Here is a 21,977-nt window from a genome sequence, read left to right on the forward strand (position 1 = left end):
TATTATGGTAGTTATATTCTTGTACATAGGGGGCAGTATTATAGTAGTTATATTCCTGTACATAGGGGGCAGTATTATAGTAGTTATATTCTTGTACATAGGAGGCAGTATTATAGTAGTTATATTCCTGTACATAAGGGGCAGTATTATAGTAGTTATATTCTTGTACATAGGGGGCAGTATTATAGTAGTTATATTCCTGTACATAGGGGGCAGTATTATAGTAGTTATATTCTTGTACATAGGGGGCAGTATTATAGTAGTTATATTCTTGTACATAGGGAGCAGTATTATAGTAGTTATATTCCTGTACATAGGAGGCAGTATTATAGTAGTTATATTCTTGTACATAGGGGGCAGCATTATATTATGATGTCTCTGGATGATGGAGGTTATACCTGACATCAGAGGTACTCTGTAATCATTATGAGTTTTGGAGATGGGGTTGGGAAATTTGTAGATCTCTGTCTTTGCTAAAGAAGCAAAACAGTTTTAACACTACTGACCAGCAGGTGGTGGTAGAGAACATTGGATAATATAAATTGTAGTCATAGTGGCGCATTTACTAAGGGTCCGTTGGACGCATTTTCGTTTTGCGCCGAATTGCCCCGGGATTTTGCAGCACATGATCCGATTCTGGCGTATCGGCGCCGGCTTTCACGTGGGCGGGCCGTCGGACAAACCGCGTTATTTAAAAAGGCAATTGTGTCACAAGATCAGCACTCACATGCGCCGGGAAAAAGAAGGTGAACTCCGGCGGACCTCGGTGCAGAAGTGACGGATGCAGGAACTCGCTAAAACAAGTTTAGTGAATCGCGCCGGACCCGAATCCTCGTCGGACAACGCACCGTGGGATCGCTACTGGACCGGGTAAGTAAATGTGCCCCATAGTTGTGTGCTGCATTTACCTTCTTTCCCCCTCGCTCCTCTCCATGCTGTCTGTAATAAGATTATATCAGTGTGTGGAGGAGCATTCAGCTATCACATCTATCTATCTATCACATCTATGGATGGATATGTACATTGACTTCTAAAGGCATCATGGAGTGTTTCCTGTTACCTGTGGGGGCGCTGCAGAGAGGCTGAAGCTATTGATTAATTTCTAAATTGGGGCCCTGCTGTGCATCACACGTACTGTGCAGGGTGTCTTTTTGCACTTAGTTGTAACATCACTTATACTGTCAAACTTTGTATCGCCTTGTGTATTATCCTTGTACTGTGACATCACTGTGTGTATTATCCCTGTACTGTGACATCACTGTGTGTATTATCCTTGTACTGTGACATCACTGTGTGTATTATCCTTGTACTGTGACATCGCTGTGTGTATTATCCTTGTACTGTGACATCACTGTGTGTATTATCCTGTACTGTGACATCACTGTGTGTATTATCCCTGTACTGTGACATCACTGTGTGTATTATCCCTGTACTGTGACATCACTGTGTATTATCCTTGTACTGTGACATCACTGTGTGTATTATCCCTGTACTGTGACATCACTGTGTGTATTATCTCTGTACTGTGACATCACTGTGTTATATCCCTGCACTGTGACATCACTGTGTGTATTATCCCTGTACTGTGACATCACTGTGTGTATTATCCCCTGTACTGTGACATCACTGTGTGTATTATCCCTGTACTGTGACATCACTGTATGTATTATCCCTGTACTGTGACATCAATGTGTGTATTATCTCTGTACTGTGACATCACTGTGTGTATTATCCCTGTACTGTGACATCGCTGTGTGTATTATCCTGTACTGTGACATCACTGTGTGTATTATCCCTGTACTGTGACATCACTGTGTGTATTATCCCTGTACTGTGTCATCACTGTGTGTATTATCCCTGTACTGTGACATCACTGTGTGTATTATCCCTGTACTGTGACATCACTGTGTGTATTATCCCTGTACTGTGACATCACTGTGTGTATTATCCTGTACTGTGACATCACTGTGTGTATTATCCTGTACTGTGACATCACTGTGTGTATTATCCTTGTACTGTGACATCACTGTGTGTATTATCCCTGTGCTGTGATATCACTGTGTGTATTATCTCTGTACTGTGACATCACTGTGTGTATTATCTCTGTACTGTGATATCACTGTGTGTATTATCTCTGTACTGTGACATCACTGTGTGTATTATCTCTGTACTGTGACATCGCTGTGTGTATTATCTCTGTACTGTGACATCGCTGTGTGTATTATCCCTGTACTGTGACATCACTGTGTGTATTATCTATGTACTGTGACATCCCCGTGTGTATTCTCCCTGTACTGTGACATCACTGTGTATTCTCCCTGTACTGTGACATCACTGTGTATTATCCCTGTACTGTGACATTACTGTGTGTATTATCCCTGTACTGTGACATCACTGTGTGTATTATCCCTGTACTGTGACATCACTGTGTGTATTATCCCTGTACTGTGACATCACTGTGTGTATTATCCCTGTACTGTGACATCACTGTGTGTATTATCTCTGTACTGTGACATCACTGTGTGTATTACTACTAGATACCCCTGTACTGTGACATCACTGTGTGTATTATCTCTGTACTGTGACATCACTGTGTGTATTATCCCTGTACTGTGACATCACTGTGTGTATTATCCCTGTACTGTGACATCACTGTGTGTATTATCTCTGTACTGTGACATCACTGTGTGTATTCTCCCTATACTGTGACATCACTGTGTGTATTCTCCCTGTACTGTGACATCACTGTGTGTATTATCTCTGTACTGTGACATCCCTGTGTGTATTATCCCTCTACAGTGACATCACTGTGTGTATTCTCCCTTTACTGTGACATCACTGTGTGTATTATCTCTGTACTGTGACATCGCTGTGTGTATTATCTCTGTACTGTGACATCACTGTGTGTATTATCCCTGCACTGTGACATCGCTGTGTGTATTATCCCTGTACTGTGACATCGCTGTGTGTATTATCTCTGTACTGTGACATCACTGTGTGTATTATCCCTGCACTGTGACATCACTGTGTGTATTATCTCTGTACTGTGACATCACTGTGTGTATTATCCCTGTACTGTGACATCACTGTGTGTATTATCCCTGTACTGTGACATCGCTGTGTGTATTATCTCTGTACTGTGACATCCCTGTGTGTATTATCCCTGTACTGTGACATCGCTGTGTGTATTATCCCTGTACTGTGACATCGCTGTGTGTATTATCTCTGTACTGTGATATCACTGTGTGTATTATCTCTGTACTGTGACATCCCTGTGTGTATTACTACTAGATACCCCTGTACGGGGCTCCGCGCAGTGATCGCTATACACGCCGCCGCTGTACATACATCTCCGTTTTGTGGTGTTCCAGGTGACGGCCGCCTCTGATTGGCTGACAATGACATCAGCCGCGCCGCTAGGACACACAGCAGTGAATGAGTTCCGCCCTCACGTGCACGCCCCCTGATTCCTCAGCCTGTCAGAGCGCAGTGGGAGTACCCCGGCCCCGCCCGCTCCTTGCTCTGTGAAGCGTCTGTCACCCGCAGCCCCGCCCACTTAGAACGTCTCATTACTCCGGGCTAAAAAAGAAAGTGAGATTGTTTCTCATCAATGGACGGGAGTGAATGGGAGAGAAGAGACGGACGAGCGGAGCCGCAGGCCGGGGGGACGTGCTCACTGCTGCCGGGCTGTGCATGGACAATCCCTGCAAGTGCTGCCAGTGCTGCTGAGGTGAGTGCCGGACATGGGAGATGTATGACAGCTGCAGGATCATCAGCAGCCTCTGCAGGGATGTCACCCCATCACATGCACCATATGGCGGCATGAGGACAATACTACAGCTGTGTACTATATGGGATGTTATGCACAGATCTATCAGGTCTATTGTGCTGCAATATTGGGAGGGGGGAGAGTAAACCACTAGAACGACACTGCAGCTGTGTATGGACACATGGATCCTTACAGGAGGTCACAGAGATCTATATGGTAACACAGACCCATATAGCGGGTCACAGAGACCCATATAGCGGGTCACAGAGACCCATATAGCGGGTCACAGAGATCCATATAACGGGACCTATAGATCCATATAGCGGGTCACAGAGACCCATATAGCGGGTCACAGAGACCCATATAGCGGGTCACAGAGATCCATATAACGGGACCTATAGATCCATATAGCGGGTCACATAGATCCATATAGCGGGTCACAGAGATCCATATAGCGGGTCACAGAGACCCATATAGCGGGTCACAGAGACCCATATAGCCGTTCACAGAGATCCATATAGCCGTTCACAGAGATCCATATAGCCGTTCACAGAGACCCATATAGCAGGTCAGAGAGACCCATATAGCAGGTCAGAGAGACCCATATAGCCGTTCACAGAGATCCATATAGCGGGTCACAGAGATCCATATATAGCGGGACCCATAGATCCATATAGCGGGACCCATAGATCCATATAGCGGGTTACATAGATCCATTTAGTGACACAAGGATCCATATAGTGGCACAGATTCATATAGCAGGTCACATAGATCTATATGGTGACACATATCCATATAGCGGGACCTATAGGTCCAAATAGTGACACAAATTCATATTGCGGGTCATATGGATCTGTATAGCTGGACCTATAGATCCATATAACGGGTTACATAGATCCATATAGCGGGTCTCATAGATCCATACAGTGGGACCTATAGATCCATATAGTCGGTTACATAGATCCATATAGTGACAGAGATCCATAAAGCAGGTCACTTATATCCATATAGTGACACATAGAGCTATATAGCAGGACCTACAGATCCATATAGTGACACATAGATCCGTATGGCAGGTCACATAGATCCATATAGTGACACATCGATTATAGTGTCACGTGGATCTTTATAGGTTTATATAGTGGCACCTATAGATTCATGTAGTGACAGATAGATCCATGTAGAGACACATAGATCGATATAGCGACACATAGATCTATAAAGTGACACATGGATCCATATAGGCCCATAAAGCGGGACCTATAGATCCGTATAGCGACACATAGATCTGTATAGCGACACATAGATCTATAAAGTGACACATGGATCCATATAGGTTCATAAAGCAGGACCTATAGATCCATATAGTGACACATGGTTCCACATAGCGGGACCTATAGATCTGTATAGCGACACATAGATCCGTATAGAGAGACATAGATCCGTATAGCAACACATAGATCCGTATAGAGACACATAGATCCGTATAGAGACACATAGATCCGTATAGCGACATATAGATCCGTATAGCGACACATAGATCTATGTAGTGAGTCACCGTGTAGATTGCGGATGAAGGTTCATAAAGGGTCGTGTAATTGAGTGTCCTGTTACCCGGCCGCACGTCCACAGGCGGTATATTTTTAGCCGCTCTGTATACTTACCATAAAAAACCCCTCGGGTCGTTAGTTATCTCCGGTCCGGCAGAAAGAGCGGAGTGAAATGAACCATGCACGGGGCGCTGTGACTCCTCTCGGGTTTAAAGGGAAAGTTTCCACGTAATCAGACAGTGATCTATGTGGATGTAGCAGAGCCGCCTCGGTATTGTGACAAGTCCTGGGGATAAGATGCAGTCCGGCAGCCAAGCACAGGTACAGTGACTGTGATCTGTGTAAGCGCCTCGGCTCTGCTACATGCTGGGAGTGAGTGTGGTGTAGTGTGACCAGATGTCTCTTCTGCTTTGCAGCTGCTACTTGTACTGGAAGCGTCGGTGCCGTGAGATTCCCGATGCCGCCATCCCCTCTGGACGACGCTGTTATAGTGGCACTATCCCGACCCGTGAGACCCCAAGAGCTGAACCTCTGTCTGGACGCTTCGTACTGTGACCCCAGGTCTCTGCTGAGCACCGGAGTAGCGTCGCTCACCGCTGACAATCTGACGTATATGCCCTCTTCCAACGGCTCTGCACGCTCCCTGGGTTGTGGATGTAGCAGTGCCAGCTGTTGCAGTGTGGCAGCGTATGAGAAAGACACTCAGAGCCAGACTATCAGCAGCAACACCAGCGGTGCCGCCGGACCCCCCGCCTCCAGCCCCCCCAACCCAATGGTCAATAACAATGAGAACAGCGGCGCTCTGAGTCCCTCCGGCGGCAGTGGCGGCAGCCCCGTCACCAACGCCAAACAGTTTGCCAATGTCAGAATCATCTACCCCAATGACCTGGCCAAAAAGATAGCGAAATGCAGCAAAACCCACCTCCCCAACCAGGGGCCGGTGATCATCGACTGCAGACCCTTCATGGAGTACAATAAGAGCCATATCCAGGGGGCCGTGCACATCAACTGCTCGGATAAGATCAGCCGGCGCCGGCTCCAGCAGGGGAAGATCACCGTCCTGGACCTAATCTCCTGCCGGGAAGGCAAGGACTCCTTTAAGAGGATATTTTCCAAAGAGATCATCGTCTACGATGACAACACCAACGAGCCGAGCCGGGTCATCCCCTCCCAGCCGCTCCATACCGTCCTAGAGTCGCTGAAGAGGGAAGGGAAGGAACCTCTGGTGCTTAAAGGTGGGTAATGCTGGGAGTTGTAGTGGCTGTGCGGTCAGGTGGGGGAACGGATATGACGTCACAGGTCTGGGGGAGGCCGGGCATCGGATTAATTGATCACCTGATGTTCAATATCGAATTATCATAATAGTCTTTTAAACGATGGGGCAGATGTATCTTTAGTCTTGCATTTTGCGCATGGTTTTTGGGGGATTTTTTGAGCACCTCTGTTCTTTGATACATATATTTCCTCTATCTGCCATGTATCTCATATATATCTCTATATATCTATCTAACTATAGGCCACCTCTATTTCCATAACTATTTATTACTGTGCAAGGTATTATGGGACATGTAGTTACCGCCACCATTGCCTACGTTATGATTACTGTGGATGATGTTACGTCTTGTGTGTATACCATGATCAATTGCCCTCTGTTGGCTGATGACGTCCGTCCCTATTGTGAACTCAGTGTTTACAGCAAATAGGGAGATCCCATACGGGAAGCGGCGGGTGTGACGGGCGTCAGCGGGAGGAATTCTAGCGTTGTCCTTCCTGATGGGTCGTGTAGCTGCTGCAGGTGTCTGTATTGATTATGGAGAAGGCGAGGTGAGAAGCGGCAGACTTGTTGTCAGTCCGGGGGCATCACATGTGGAGGAAGTAGAGGATTTATTTGGCTGATCTAATGACCTCCCCAGGGATGAGCGGTGCCGGAGGTGTCTGGTAGCTGCTTGTGTAGAGCGGCCATACACATATAATGTCACTGAGATTAATGTATTTATACTAATGGGTAGTAATCCTATCTGTTACCCCATAGTCAGCTTAAAGGGGTCCATTCATCACCTCCACCATCTTACCCTCTCTAATATATGATTATGGTGTTTTTGGAATTTTTTCTCTATCCCCCAATTTTTTCTCTATTTCTGGTCCTTGACTTTAGAAGACATCCAGGAACCGCCCACTTGACAGTCAACAGCCTAATTAGTATATCAGGCTAATGGCGCTGATTAATCGGGAACGATGGGGGCTAGAAATAATATCAGTGGAGCGACAACTATTAAAGGATGAGCAGAGTTGGTATAGGTGGTGAAAGGTCCTCTTTGGGTGGACATCCTAAATGCGCAGAAGGAGCTTCCTGCAGTCAGGGGCAGCTGAAGGCCCATGACCAGGCGTGAAGTTATATCTATTGCCCATTGTCTCCTTCCTTAGGTGAAGTGTTTTCATGCGGCCTGTGAGGCTCCGGCCTCTTAGTATACCCGGCGCCCGACTGTCCGGTCGGACAAATGAACTGGTGCAGGAAATAGCCAGTACACTGGTGTGGGCCACTCTTTGGCCAGGCACGCCACCACTCAGCGCCCCTCCCCGCCCTCCACTATATAGTGTCTAAATAACATGGCTATTCTGTGTCTACATAATACCACTATAAGGTGTCTAAAGAATACCGCTGTAGTGTGCTTAAATAATACCACCATGATGTGTCTTAATAACACCGCTATTCTTTGTCTTAATAACATCGCTATTCTGTGTCTAAATAATACCGCCATACTGTGTCTTAATAATACTGCTATTCTGTGTCTAAATAATACCACTATTCTGTGTCTAAATAATACTGCTATTCCGTGTCTAAATAATACTGCTATTCTGTTTGTAAATAATACCGCCAACTGTGTCTTAATAATACCGCTATTCTGTGTCTAAATAATACCGCCATACTGTGTCTTAATAATACTGCTACTCTATGTCTAAATAATACCACTATTCTGTGTCTAAATAATACTGCTATTCTGTGTCTAAATAATACTGCTATTCTGTTTGTAAATAATACCGCCAACTGTGTCTTAATAATACCGCTATTCTGTTTGTAAATAATACCGCCAACTGTGTCTTAATAATACCGCTATTCTGTGTCTAAATAATACCACCAACTGTGTCTTAATAATACTGCTATTCTGTGTCTAAATAATACCACTATTCTGTGTCTAAATAATACTGCTATTCCGTGTCTAAATAATACTGCTATTCTGTTTGTAAATAATACCGCCAACTGTGTCTTAATAATACCGCTATTCTGTGTCTAAATAATACCGCCATACTGTGTCTTAATAATACTGCTACTCTATGTCTAAATAATACCACTATTCTGTGTCTAAATAATACTGCTATTCTGTGTCTAAATAATACTGCTATTCTGTTTGTAAATAATACCGCCAACTGTGTCTTAATAATACCGCTATTCTGTTTGTAAATAATACCGCCAACTGTGTCTTAATAATACCGCTATTCTGTGTCTAAATAATACCACCAACTGTGTCTTAATAATACCGCTATTCTTTTTCTAAATCATACCACCAACTGTATCTAAATAATACCGCTGTTCTGTGTCTAAATAATACTGACATACTTTGTTTTAATAATACCGCTATCCAGTGTCTAAATAATACTGCCATACAGTGTCTTAATAATACCTCTATACTGTGTCTAAATAATGCCGCTATTCTGCGTCTAAATAATACAGTTATATTATGTCTAAATAATATAGCCATACTGGATCTAAATAATACCACCATACTGGATTCAGACAATACCGCCATTCTATAATACTGCTGTACTGTGTCCAAATAATAATTGTTCACTGTGTTTAAAATGTACCAATGTGTTTTAATATAATACTTCCATCATGCCAATATAATACCGCTATAATGTGTCTAGACTATACACATAGATAGATCATTGGATAGATCATTGGATATTCTAAGACAGCACAGTGTCCTGGCGAGATCTCCTGTAGATACATGAAGAAGGGCTGCGCTCCAAGAACCATTGAACTTTAATGTGCCGCAAGATACGTTTGATAGATATGAGATTTCAAAGATAAAAAAGGAATCTAGGATGGAATTCCCTGGGATATTGTAGAGTTATCATATGTAATATCTGGGTGATGACTCCTTCTATCTATGTGTCAGTCTTCACTGTCATTTTAGAATTGTGCTCCTGAACATGAAACACTGCGTCTTCAGTCATCCTTACAATATTCTTCCGATCTTCAGGATAATTCTTGGCCTGGGAGGGATTAGGATTAGGATTGAGCTACTGCGGTTCCCACGCTTGTTGTGCAGGGTGTGAGCGTCTACACCTCTCTTCTTCATCCACTTATCCGCATCCGCCCGCGTACAATACACACAGAGACCAATATCCAGGATCTTCAGATGTGATGTGTCACATGACCAGGCGGGAAATGAATCGCTAATCCAAATTAGTCATCAGCCAATCAGGATTAATTTAAAGGAGATCCTCACATCATACAATTAACATGTACATTAATGGGTGTGCTTTGCTGTTTTACAGCAGTTACAGCTACGCTCTACTGCAGGCAGATGGACCATGGATGGAGTAGACCGGAGATGACATCCCCTATATACATCCAGAGGGGAGTTGGAAGGAACTGTAGTTAAAAAAAAAAAAACTTGTGAAAATTTGTAAATCTGGAGGATGGTGATGGTCCAGTTCTTTCCCCAAACATTTTGGAATGAAGCAAGGAAGGAAAAAAAAAAATTATGCCAAAGGAGAATAAATATGCAAGCAAGATGTTCTATACCGAAAAGGCAGTAATACATGTTCCCCGTTGTGTAGGGAGTAGGAGGAGACGAGCCTTGTGTATATAGATAGATAGATAGATAGATGGATAGATAGATAGATAGATATGAGATAGATAGATAGATAGATAGATAGATAGATAGATAGATAGATAGATATGAGATAGATAGATAGATAGATGGATATGAGATAGATAGGAGATAGATAGATAGATAGATAGATATGAGATAGATATGAGATAGATAGATATGAGATAGATAGATATGAGATAGATAGATAGATAGATATGAGATAGATAGAGAGATAGATAGATAGATATGAGATAGATAGATAGATAGATATGAGATAGATAGATAGATATGAGATAGATAGATAGATATGAGATAGATAGATAGATAGATATGAGATAGATAGATATGAGATAGATAGATAGATATGAGATAGATAGATATGAGATAGATAGATAGATAGGAGATAGATAGATATGAGATAGATAGATAGATAGATATGAGATAGATAGATATGAGATAGATAGATAGATAGATAGATAGATATGAGATAGATAGATATGAGATAGATAGATAGATATGAGATAGATAGATATGAGATAGATAGATAGATAGGAGATAGATAGATATGAGATAGATAGATAGATAGATAGATATGAGATAGATAGATATGAGATAGATAGATAGATATGAGATAGATATAACATTTCCCTAATCAGGTAACCAGTATCAGGCAGAACTTGTTGAGTGACATGGGACCAGGGTCATGTCTCCTCTGTTGACCGATGTCCGTCCTTTATGCTGTGTTTGGGATTGTGCTCCTTCCAGAAAGCTGGCACGATGTCTCCTTCTCCAGCAGCTGCCAGTGTGTGCGCCCCCGGCAGTCGTTCCGTCCTTCTGTGCAGTGTCACAGCTGCAATGCTGGAAGAAGCTAGAGACGAAGTCAGGGGCCAAAGGTCATCATGTGTGATTGTTAGGAGCCGGCTCTCTGTGCCATAAGACGGCCAGACGCAGGGTGGGATCACAGTGAAGAACTTTCTGCCAGCTTTACGTTCAATCAGTTTTAAAACTTTCTGCTAGTCGATGAGTAAACATTTTCAAAATCTTCCAAATTCTTTTCTTCTATCCACGCTGTAAACATAGATGTCACTCTCTCTCTCTCTCCGGGTCGTGAACTTCACTTGAGAGCGGGTCCACACAAGCTAAATATAACCGGGCCTGCTTTGGTTTCAGAGACCCGGTCAACTACGTTTACTGATACTTCTGTCATAGTGATAACATATCATGGAGCCGCCGAGAAAAAAGAGCAGTCACTGATGGGGGTGAGAGCATAATTTGGGATGTAGTAGACAATACAGCGGGCAGAATAGACCTGGTGGTCTATAGAAGCCTTGAGAGTATCAGAAGAACCAAAGGTTGTAGATCAATGACCCAAGTCTTTGCATTCAGAGAAAAACATTTGTGTACCTGATCCACAACTAAGTCCTAACCATAACCGAAATTTTTCTTTGATCTTGGAAGTCTGTAAGTCTCCTAAATTATCTGGTATCATGGACTAAGGCACTGAGAGATCTATCGAGGAAGGAGATGATTCCATTATGTTACTTCATAACTTTCATGTTGCTAGAAGACATGTAGATGTCTCCAGAGGCTTAGGGCCTAGGACCGTAATGTTGTTGGATTTGAAAACCTTAGGGTATGAAGATTCTGGTCAAGAGGTCTATAATCCTACAACTATAATCCAACTCTTACCTCCTGTCTACCATTTGATGGTCATGCTACCATAGATACTGAGGAGCAAAAGGACCACCAGGTCACCAAGGAGAAGATCAAATCCAACCTTACTGAGAAACACTAGTATGGAGAACATATCCAAACCATGGCCCACCTATGTCTAAAAAATGTAGACAGTATTTGATGGTGGACATCAGACAGTTATAGCCTCCTAAACCTGCTGGTGCCATGGACTAAGGCACTGACATATCAATCTAGGAAGGAGATGCTTTCATCACGTTATGTCATAACCTTCATGTAGCTAGAGGACATGGACATGTCTCGAGAGACTTAGGGTCTAGGATTGTAATGTTGTAGGACTTTTAAAACCTTAGGGGGACATTGATCATAGCTTTTTAGACAGTTTTTGCAATTTTTTTTTGCACAATTTTTCTCTGCGCCAGAAAATTGTGCAAAAAAACTTCAAAAACAGTCTAAAAAATTATGATCAATGTCCCCCATGTTGTAAAACCAAATCCAACCTGAGAAACATCAGAATGGAGAACATATCCAAACTATGGCCCACCTATGCCTAAAAATATAGACTGTATACGATGTGGAACATAGTTCTGGTCTCCAAGACCAGCTGGTACTAGGGACAAGGTCTTTGGGACATCAAGCTGGGCCACTATTAGGATTTGGATGCTTGGGCTGGACCACCATGAAGGAGATCACTCTAAAAGGATGTGGATGCTTGGGCTGGGCCACCAGGGAGGAGAGCGCTCTATTAGGATGGGGATGCTTGCGCTGGGCCACCAGGGAGGAAACCCCTCTATTAGGATGGGGATGCTTGGGCTGGGCCACCAGGGAGGAGAGCGCTCTATTAGGATGGGGATGCTTGCGCTGGGCCACCAGGGAGGAGAGCGCTTTATTAGGATGGGGATGCTTGGGCTGGGCCACCAGGGAGGAGAGCGCTTTATTAGGATGGGGATGCTTGGGCTGGGCCACCAGGGAGGAAACCCCTCTATTAGGATGGGGATGCTTGGGCTGGGCCACCAGGGAGGAAACCCCTCTATTAGGATGGGGATGCTTGGGCTGGGCCACCAGGGAGGAAACCCCTCTATTAGGATGGGGATGTTTGGGCTGGGCCACCAGGGAGGAAACCCCTCTATTAGGATGGGGATGCTTGGGCTAGGCCACAAGGGAGGAGACCCCTTTATTAGGATAAAGAGGCTTGGGCTGGACCACTCTATTAGGATATGGATGCTTGGGCAGGACCACCATGAAGGAGACCCCTCTATTAGGATAAAGATGCTTGGGCTGGACCACCAGGGAGAGGACCACTCTATAAGGATATGGATGCTTGGGCTGGACCATCAGGGAGCAGACCCCTCTATTAGGTTGTAGATGCTTGGGTTGGGCCACCATGCAGAAGATCCCTCTATTTGGATATGGATGCTTGGGCTGGACCATCAGGGAGCAGACCCCTCTATTAGGTTGTAGATGCTTGGGTTGGGCCACCATGCAGAAGATCCCTCTATTTGAATATGGATGCTTGGGCTGGACCATCAAGGATGAGACCCCTCTATTAGGATATGCATGCTTGGGTTACAAGCCATAGAGGTGGCATGATCTTTATGAGGAGGACATGTAGTTTGGTTCTAGGACTCATTTTAAGACATGTTAGGGATAAAAAGTTTGTGTACCAAAACCGTGTGATGAGGAGATTGTTCTGGTCACTTACCATCTCTCACCAGTGACATTGGACCATCAGACACTTCCACTCCACACTCCATAGACGGTGCTGTGTTACATTGGGTCAGGCTATGACATGGCGGCTGCCCCAGTGGAATTGGGCTGGAATGTCTGCTCCGAACATGTGTCATCACTGTGTTACAGGGGAATAACAGCTGCAGCAAATACATGATATTCTTTGTACTATGTACAAGTTATCAAGTTGTACCTGTACTATATACAGGTCAAAGGTTCAGTACTATATACAGGTCAAAGGTTCAGTACTATATTCAGGTCCTTAGGTTCTGTACTATATACAGGTCATTGGGTTCTGTACAATATATAGGTCATTGGATTCTGTACTATACACAAATCATTAGGTTCTGTACTATATACAGGTCAATATGTTCTGTACTATATACAGGTCATTATGTTCTTTACTTTATACAGGTCATTGTGTTCTGTACTATATACAGGTCAAAGGTTCAGTACTATATTCAGGTCCTTAGGTTCTGTACTATATACAGGTCATTATGTTCTTTACTTTATACAGGTCATTGGGTTCTGTACTATATAAAGGTCAAAGGTTCAGTACTATATACAGGTCATTAGGTTCTGTACTATATACAGGTTATTGGGTTCTGTACTATATACAGGTCTTTGGGTTCTGTACTATATAAAGGTCAAAGGTTCAGTACTATATTCAGGTTGTTAGGTTCTGTACTATATACAGGTCATTGGGTTCTGTACTATATACAGGTCATTGGGTTCTGTACTATATACAGGTCTTTGGGTTCTGTACTATATACAGGTCACTAGATTTTTAGATACAACATAGATGGATAGATCTTTATGATGATTATTCCTGATGATGTCACAACCATCTTAGTATAGCGATGACATCACAACCTTCTATATATAACGCTCCCACAGTCTTCGCTGCTGGTAGACGTATAGATATATCTATTGGGAGTCCCTGCATAACAATAATGACCCCCTTATGTCTATTGGGAGTCCCAACATAATAATAATGACCCCCTGATGTATATTGGGAATCCCTACATAAAAATAATGACCCCCTGATGTATATTGGGAGTCCCTGCATAACAATAATGACCCCCTGATGTGTATTGGGAGTCCCTACATAATAATAATGACCCCCTGATGTGTATTGGGAGTCCCTACATAACAATAATAACCCCCTGATGTATATTGGGAATCCCTACATAACAATAATGACCCCCTGATGTATATTGGGAGTTCCTACATAACAATAATGACCCCCTGATGTATATTGGGAATCCCTACATAAAAATAATGACCCCCTGATGTATATTGGGAGTCCCTACATAATAATAATGACCCCCTGATGTCTATTGGGAGTCCCTACATAACAATAATGACCCCCTGATGTCTATTGGGAGTCCCTACATAACAATAATGACCCCCTGATGTATATTGGGAATCCCTACATAACAATAATGACCCCCTCATGTCTATTGGGAGTCCCTACATAACAATAATGACCCCCTCATGTCTGTTGGGAGTCCCTACATAACAATAATGACCCCCTCATGTCTGCTGTCAGTAATTCTATCCTGTGGCTCAGTCTCTGATCAGTTTCTCTCCTATGTGATGCTGCAGACCTCCTGCCCGAGATCTACAACCAAACATGGCTCGTGTGGAGGCGGTGGGGGAGGGGGGTTATACTTGGAGCGCCGGGATAGCAACCAGTGTTTATAAACACAAAAACACGGGGATCAGTTGTCCCGGCAATAAATTATGACTGAGAGCAAAAATACATCTCCCAAAAATAAAGCAGGCGGACGCCCAGGCACGCAGGCCGCGCTCTCTAATAGAGAACTTCTAGAATTTTCCTGGGATAGATGTATGGAAACCGAATAAACCCCCTAGAAACCTATCACAGCGCAGCTTACATTTCATCAGGGCAGTCTTTGGAATGAAAGCTGTGCTGTGATTGGGGGGCAACTGAAACCCCATTATGAAAACTGTCTCATAGTACAGATGTTGTTGTTTGGCCTAACAACTAATCACAACTCAGCTGACCGCTTTTTAAAGCGCTTTTAAAAATGAAAGATGAGCTCTCATTGGTAGCTAGGGGCAACAATGGCTGTCATACTAGTCAAGACAGTTTTGATGAATGAGGCCTAATAAATTTTCTTTTGTAAATTGGGTACATGTGATGTCTCATGGTATAGGGGTCCGGGTGGGCTGGAAGCCAGGGACTGCTTGTAAGGAAATTATCTCTGGATCTGTTGGTTTATCCAATATCTATCTATCTTTCTATCTATCTATCTATCTCATATCTATCTATCTCATATCTATCTATCTATCTATCTCATATCTATCATCTATCTCATATCTATCTATCTATCTATCTATCTATCTATCTATCTATCTATCTCATATCTATCATCTATCTCATATCTATCTATATCATATCTATCTCATATCATCTATCTCATATCTATCTATCTATCTATCTATCTATCTATCTATCTATCTATCTATCTCATATCTATCTATCTCATATCTATCTATCTATCTATCTGATATCTATCTATCTATCTATCTATCTATCTATCTATCTATCTATCTATCTATCTATCTATCTATCTCATATCATCTATCTCATATCTATCTATCTATCTATCTCATATCTATCTATCTATCTATCTCATATCTATCTATCTCATATCTATCTATCTATCTATCTATCTCATATCTATCTATCTATCTATCTATCTATCTATCTCATATCTATCTATCTATCTATCTATATCATATCTATCTCATATCTATCATCTATCTCATATCTATCTATCTATCTCATATCTATCTTTCTCTCATATATGTCTATCTATTTATCTATCTATTTATCTATCTATCTATCTATCTATCTATCTATCTATCTATCTATCTATCTATCTATCTATCTATCTATCTATCATATATTTATCCCACCAGTGATTCGCTCGGTGTTCTGCTTTATGTTATAGGGCTGCGGATTGTTATTCTTTTTAGTTACCTAAGTCTGAACCTAAAGCCGAGGCAGAAGTTTGTATTAGGTGATGGACCTCTCCAGATCTTCTATCTTCTCTGACATGTATACATTCCGATCTAGAACAATTTTCCATGAAATCACAATAGTCACTGCTGCTCTGTAGATATATAGATGTATAGATACCAGTATGGAGCTGCATCGTTTCTCAGGACCTGTCCTACTGTCATTTGGGATATCTGAGGTGACATAGGTACCAACAGTTTTGGTGGTAACATTTTCTAAACTCCTTCCCAGATCCATCCCCAACTCTGGAGGTATCTTTCATTTTCAGGAAGAGTTCAAAGAAGCTCGACCCAAATAGGTGACAATATGGTTTTTCCAGCTTTAGACTTCTTATCTCCACTGACATCCTTCGAGGGAGGGGTGGAATGCCCCAAACATATAAGATGGTTGTCTTACATGTTCCTCACGTGTTTGGGCACCGGAGGTAATAAGTCCAACCTCTGAGGTGATACCCCAGGTCTCAAATTTATGTCAGATGTTTGTGAGAATGTTCTAGAAGCCTGAGATAATAAGCCCCAAATTTTATGCAAAATCTCTGAAGTAAAAAGTGTCCATGAGGTTTAACAAAAGTGAACGAGTTCAGTAATTAAGCTGATACACCAATGATCGTCTGGAAAGATGTCGATTATCTTTAAAATTTTGACGACCAAGCAGAATGGTTGTAGTGGCCATGGAAATTTGGCTATCGTTTATCAGATGATGGTCACAAATCAAGCTACCTTTATCTTGGGTGGCTACCAGCTCATATCCTATCGGGCAAGTTGGTATCATCAAACCCCTTTAAAATGTGCTGTTGTGTATGTACAGCAACCAAATTATCCCCCCTATTCTGTCTGTGTATTTTTTAGTCCTGTGCCCTATTATTGTTGGTATTTTAGGGTAATTCTACTATTGGAGCCAGTATTTTTAAGTCTTGATCCCTATTGTGCACAGTATTTTTGAGTTTTACACCCTTTTGTAACCAGTATTTTTGAGTCTTAACCCCTATTATGCCTGATAATTTGAGTCTTGTCCCTATTGTTCCACCATTTTTGAGTTTTGTCCCCTATTGTACCCAGTATTTTTGAGACTTACCCCTTATTTTACACACTATTTTTGAGGCTTGCCCCCTATAATGGCTAGTATTTTGAGGTCTTGTCCCCTATTATGGGAATATGCAAATATATTTCACATGGTGGGAAATGGAAAGCCACGCCTCCTTTAGCTACCTTGAAAGACAGACCCTTAACATCAAGCATGATTTACAAGAAGCCTAATACCATAATGTAGGATTAAGCCAAACCAGTATATCTATTACAGAAGGAACAGATTCCCAACTGTAGACAACGGTGTTTCAACCTGGTCGGGTCATGGACAGTATTTGTAAGTCTTGTCCGCTACGGTAATTTTGTGTCTTACCCCCTATTGTGGACAATATTTTTGAGTCTCCCCCTTATTGTACCCAGTATTTTGAGTCATGCCTTCTAGTGTGACCAATATTTTTGCGTCTTACTCCCTATTTAAACCAGTATTTTTGAGTCATGCCTCCTATTATGACCAATATTTTTGAGTCTTACCCCCTATTTTGCTTAATATTTTTGAGTCTTTATTGTACCAAATGTTTTTGAGACTTGCCCCCTATTGTACCCACTATTTCCTGACCCCTATTTTGCCTGGTGATTTGAGTCTTGTCCCCTATTGTACCCAGTATTTTTGAGTCTTGCCCCCTATTACAGCCACTAGTTTTGAGTCTGACCCTCTACTGTGGCCAGTAATTTTAAGTCATGCGCCCTACTAAGGCTATTATTAGGTGTTTCCCCCTATTCTACCCACTATTTTTGAGTCTTTCCCATCTATTATGGCCATTATTTTTAAGTCTTACCCCCTACTGTGTCCGTTAATTTTGATTCCGATCCCCTCTATCGTCCTGTTCTCTATCGTGGCTGATAATTTGAGTTCCTGGAATTTTTTAGTTCTGAGATTGGCAACCCTATCCATATCTTAACATGAAGTTACATCTCATGCTTAAAGTCCCTTGGGCCATTGATCAAGCGAATATCCGTTCATCCCGGATCAGCCAACAATGAAGTATCACATCAACATGATCGCTAACGGGGGACAATGATGTAAATCAATCGTTTAGAATGATAGTTCATACAAAATGATATAATAACTGCAATTTGTTTATGTCTATACAATATAATACACAATATAATGATCTAGTATATAAAATAACAATATTCCAATATTACATTGGATATAATGCCGATGTCTCAGGTGCTGATATAACATCCCAGAATTCCTTGCGGTATTTCTTCCAGTAGGCCCCAGCGTTCCGGTATTTTGGTAACCGGGTAGCATGGCCTGTATACAATGTATGTATAGACAGTACATCATATATCGGGAATATTTTCCACTGTGCGCTGTATGACAGTGATGAGACACAGTGTGGCGGTGGAATTCTGCTGGCAGTGTGAATGAATTATTGATTACTCCCGGCAGTAGGATCAGGGGGAACCGTCTACACTGCGCCTATGATAAACACACAAAGCATTAATATTCGGTGTAACCTCCGCGTCCCTCAAGTGTCGCACAGAATGTTTTACTACTTTGCCTTTAAATATTCCACTCTCTTTAGTGATTGGTTGGGGACGCGCCAAAGTAAAGTAGTGGGTAAACCGTGCGAGTGAGCTCCTGGAGCCATGTACCTATGGTTTTTGGGTGTAGTCATACTGGTCTACATTAGGAGCTGAGCCAGACCCCCCACACCGAGGAGACGGTAGTCACACGGAAGCAAATGTGGTAATAAAGGTGGAACGAGACTGGGATCTTTAGTGTTGTCCTTTATAGGCCGTAGTCTTAAAGGGAATTTATTGGATGGGGCACATTTACTTACCCGTCCCTTGCGCGATCCCCGATCGGGAATGTCCGTCGATAATGAACTCTGCCGCGATTCACTAAGATTGTGCGCCTGATTTCCTTCATGTGTCGCTTCCCCGATTAGGTCCGCAGGAGTTCACCATCTTCTTCCTGGTGTATGTAAGTGCATTGTCTTGCGACACAATTTTTACATTAAATCCAAATCTGTCTCCCGATTTGTGTCACGTGAAAGCCAGCGCGATTGCGTCAAAATCCGACCGCGTGCGACACAATCCCCTTTTAAAATCCGCCGCAAATTGGAAAATGCCGGAATATCCGATGGTTGTGTGGTCCACGGACCCTTAGTAAATGAGCCCCAGTGTTCCCACATTTTGTCATCACACCTTATCCATACCCTAATCATACCAACGCGTTCTCACACTGCTTTGCTCTGTGCTCTCTGCACCACAGCCTCTCCCCTGTGCTGTGAGTAGAAGCAGTAACAGGCTTCTGGTTGAAATCTATAGCAGTTACTTAGAGCAGAAGGGAAGGGACGTTTAACAGCTCAATGTACAGAGCACAGCAGTGTCAGGATCGACCCTCAGTACAATCCTAACAACATACACTAAGGTCTGATTACACGTCTGTCCGGGGACATTACCTAACACTGGCTGCAGAGAGCACAGAGCACAGCAGTGGGAAATATAGATTTACCGGTATATTCCAGGATTGTAGTTTCTCCAAATGCACCAGTCTGTGTCCTGCTGCTACTAACAACATACACTAAGGTATGATCACACATGTGGCCAGGGACAATACCGAACACTGGTACCCCACGTCGTTCCCCGAGATGAGCTGACCTGCGATTGCAGAGCGCCGTAACAATGGAAATCTCCGTCAGTTCCGTAGAGATGAATGGAGCAGCGCGGCCATGCATCACCCGCTGCTCACCCCATCTCACAGAGCGACCAGGGGTCCTGACAGTGGTACATTGGGCCCCATGAGACCCCTCGTTCTCGTGATCTGTGGAGGTCCCATCACCAATCAGCAAAGTAGGCCCAATCCTCTGGATAGGGTCTCACTTGTTTCATGGGAAAACCCCTTTAACAATGCCAAAGCATTAAAAGGAAATCTACCATAAAAATCCATCATGATGAACCAGGGACACGTACTCACTGCACAGACCGGCACATCCCCTTCGCAACCCAACCGGTATCGAGGGCAGAGAAGTCGCAATTCCTGACTCTGCACCGTCAATTGCTGCTTAATCACAGCCTGAAGGGTCCCCTCTGTTCTGCAGTCTCCCCCTCCCACTGTGTGAGATTATATCAGACAGAGGGAGGGGGGAAGTGCTGAAGTATAAGGTGGGAGGGGATACAGTGTAACAGCCCATGAAGCTGCATCACAGAGAGGCTATGGTAACAACACTAGAGCCCTTGTGGCTCATTAGCATAAATTTAAAAGTTGATTTTAGAAGGAAGGAGGCCATGGATAACAAATAAAAGAAGATATGACAGTCCCGGTGCCTGGATCTATGAGTAATGTCCCTGGTTTATCATGATGGATTCTGATGGTAGATTTTCTTTAATGTTTCATGGTAGATGCCACATGGTGCTCAGTTAGGGAGATTTATCGTAAGTCTCTTAGAGCAGAACTGTTCTAGTTGCCCATGACAACCAATCAGATCTCAGCTTTCATCTCCCCACAGCTGTTTATAAGATTAAAGCTGAGCTCTGATTGGTTTCCTAGAACTAGAACAGTTTTACCTCAGAAACTTGATGATTAATCTCCCCCAGTGTCTCCTACCATACTGCACAAATAATACCACCACACTGTACATCGCTATATAACGTCCATCTATCTTTACTATACGGCTGCCAGGACCTCGCTTTCTGAGGGAGCAGCTGTGATCGAGACTTGTATCTTTAGGGCCGTCCACCCCGACACGTCCTGACATTGCAGAGCGTAGCGATTATATAACGTGTTGTACGCGCTAGTAATTCTTCAGCCGCTTCTATGGTTACACACGCGTGAATTAATTGCTTCCACACACGTGAGATTTCTGGGTCACGTTGCTACAAACTACAAAAAAAAAATTGGAAAATTTTGTTTTTTCCTCCACTTCTCTGAGGTAAAATACGATGAGGAACCTTCTATTTTGTCGCTTGTTCTGTTAATTTACTCGTCCGCGATGTTGCGGGTGATTGTTAATGGTCGGAGACTTTTTATGGGGCAGCGAAAACCCGGAGGCAAACGCACTAGCGATGCGTGAAGATGAGACGTGACGGCACAACTATCGCCGCTGCCACCTGTCACATGTTATTTGTCACATAGCGGAGTCGGGTTATAAATAAACGACCGCCACATCCATTACCTGCTTTATTTTACATTATTTCGGCATGATTGGTCGGGGCCCACTGCGAAATCTAATCTGTGGAGATTTACGGTAGTCACAATCAGGACTAAAG

General features: G+C 43.1%; 1 protein-coding gene across 2 annotated transcripts in view; it reads left to right on the forward strand.

Moving 5' to 3' along the window:
• Window positions 1-3,341: 3,341 nt before the first annotated feature.
• DUSP10 (dual specificity phosphatase 10) overlaps window positions 3,342-21,977 on the forward strand; it is a 38,303-nt gene continuing 19,667 nt past the window's right edge. The window contains exons 1-2 of one of the 2 annotated variants that reach the window (XM_072140088.1): window positions 3,342-3,730; window positions 5,736-6,554. In XM_072140088.1, the coding sequence (XP_071996189.1) occupies window positions 5,777-6,554 (778 nt within the window). In that variant the 5' untranslated portion in view covers window positions 3,342-3,730; window positions 5,736-5,776. Of the gene's footprint in view, window positions 3,731-5,459; window positions 5,641-5,735; window positions 6,555-21,977 lie in introns of those variants that run through there. The other variant, XM_072140089.1, reaches the window with a different exon arrangement.

Source organism: Engystomops pustulosus, chromosome 3, assembly GCF_040894005.1.
Source record: "Engystomops pustulosus chromosome 3, aEngPut4.maternal, whole genome shotgun sequence".
Classification (NCBI taxonomy): domain Eukaryota; kingdom Metazoa; phylum Chordata; class Amphibia; order Anura; family Leptodactylidae; genus Engystomops; species Engystomops pustulosus.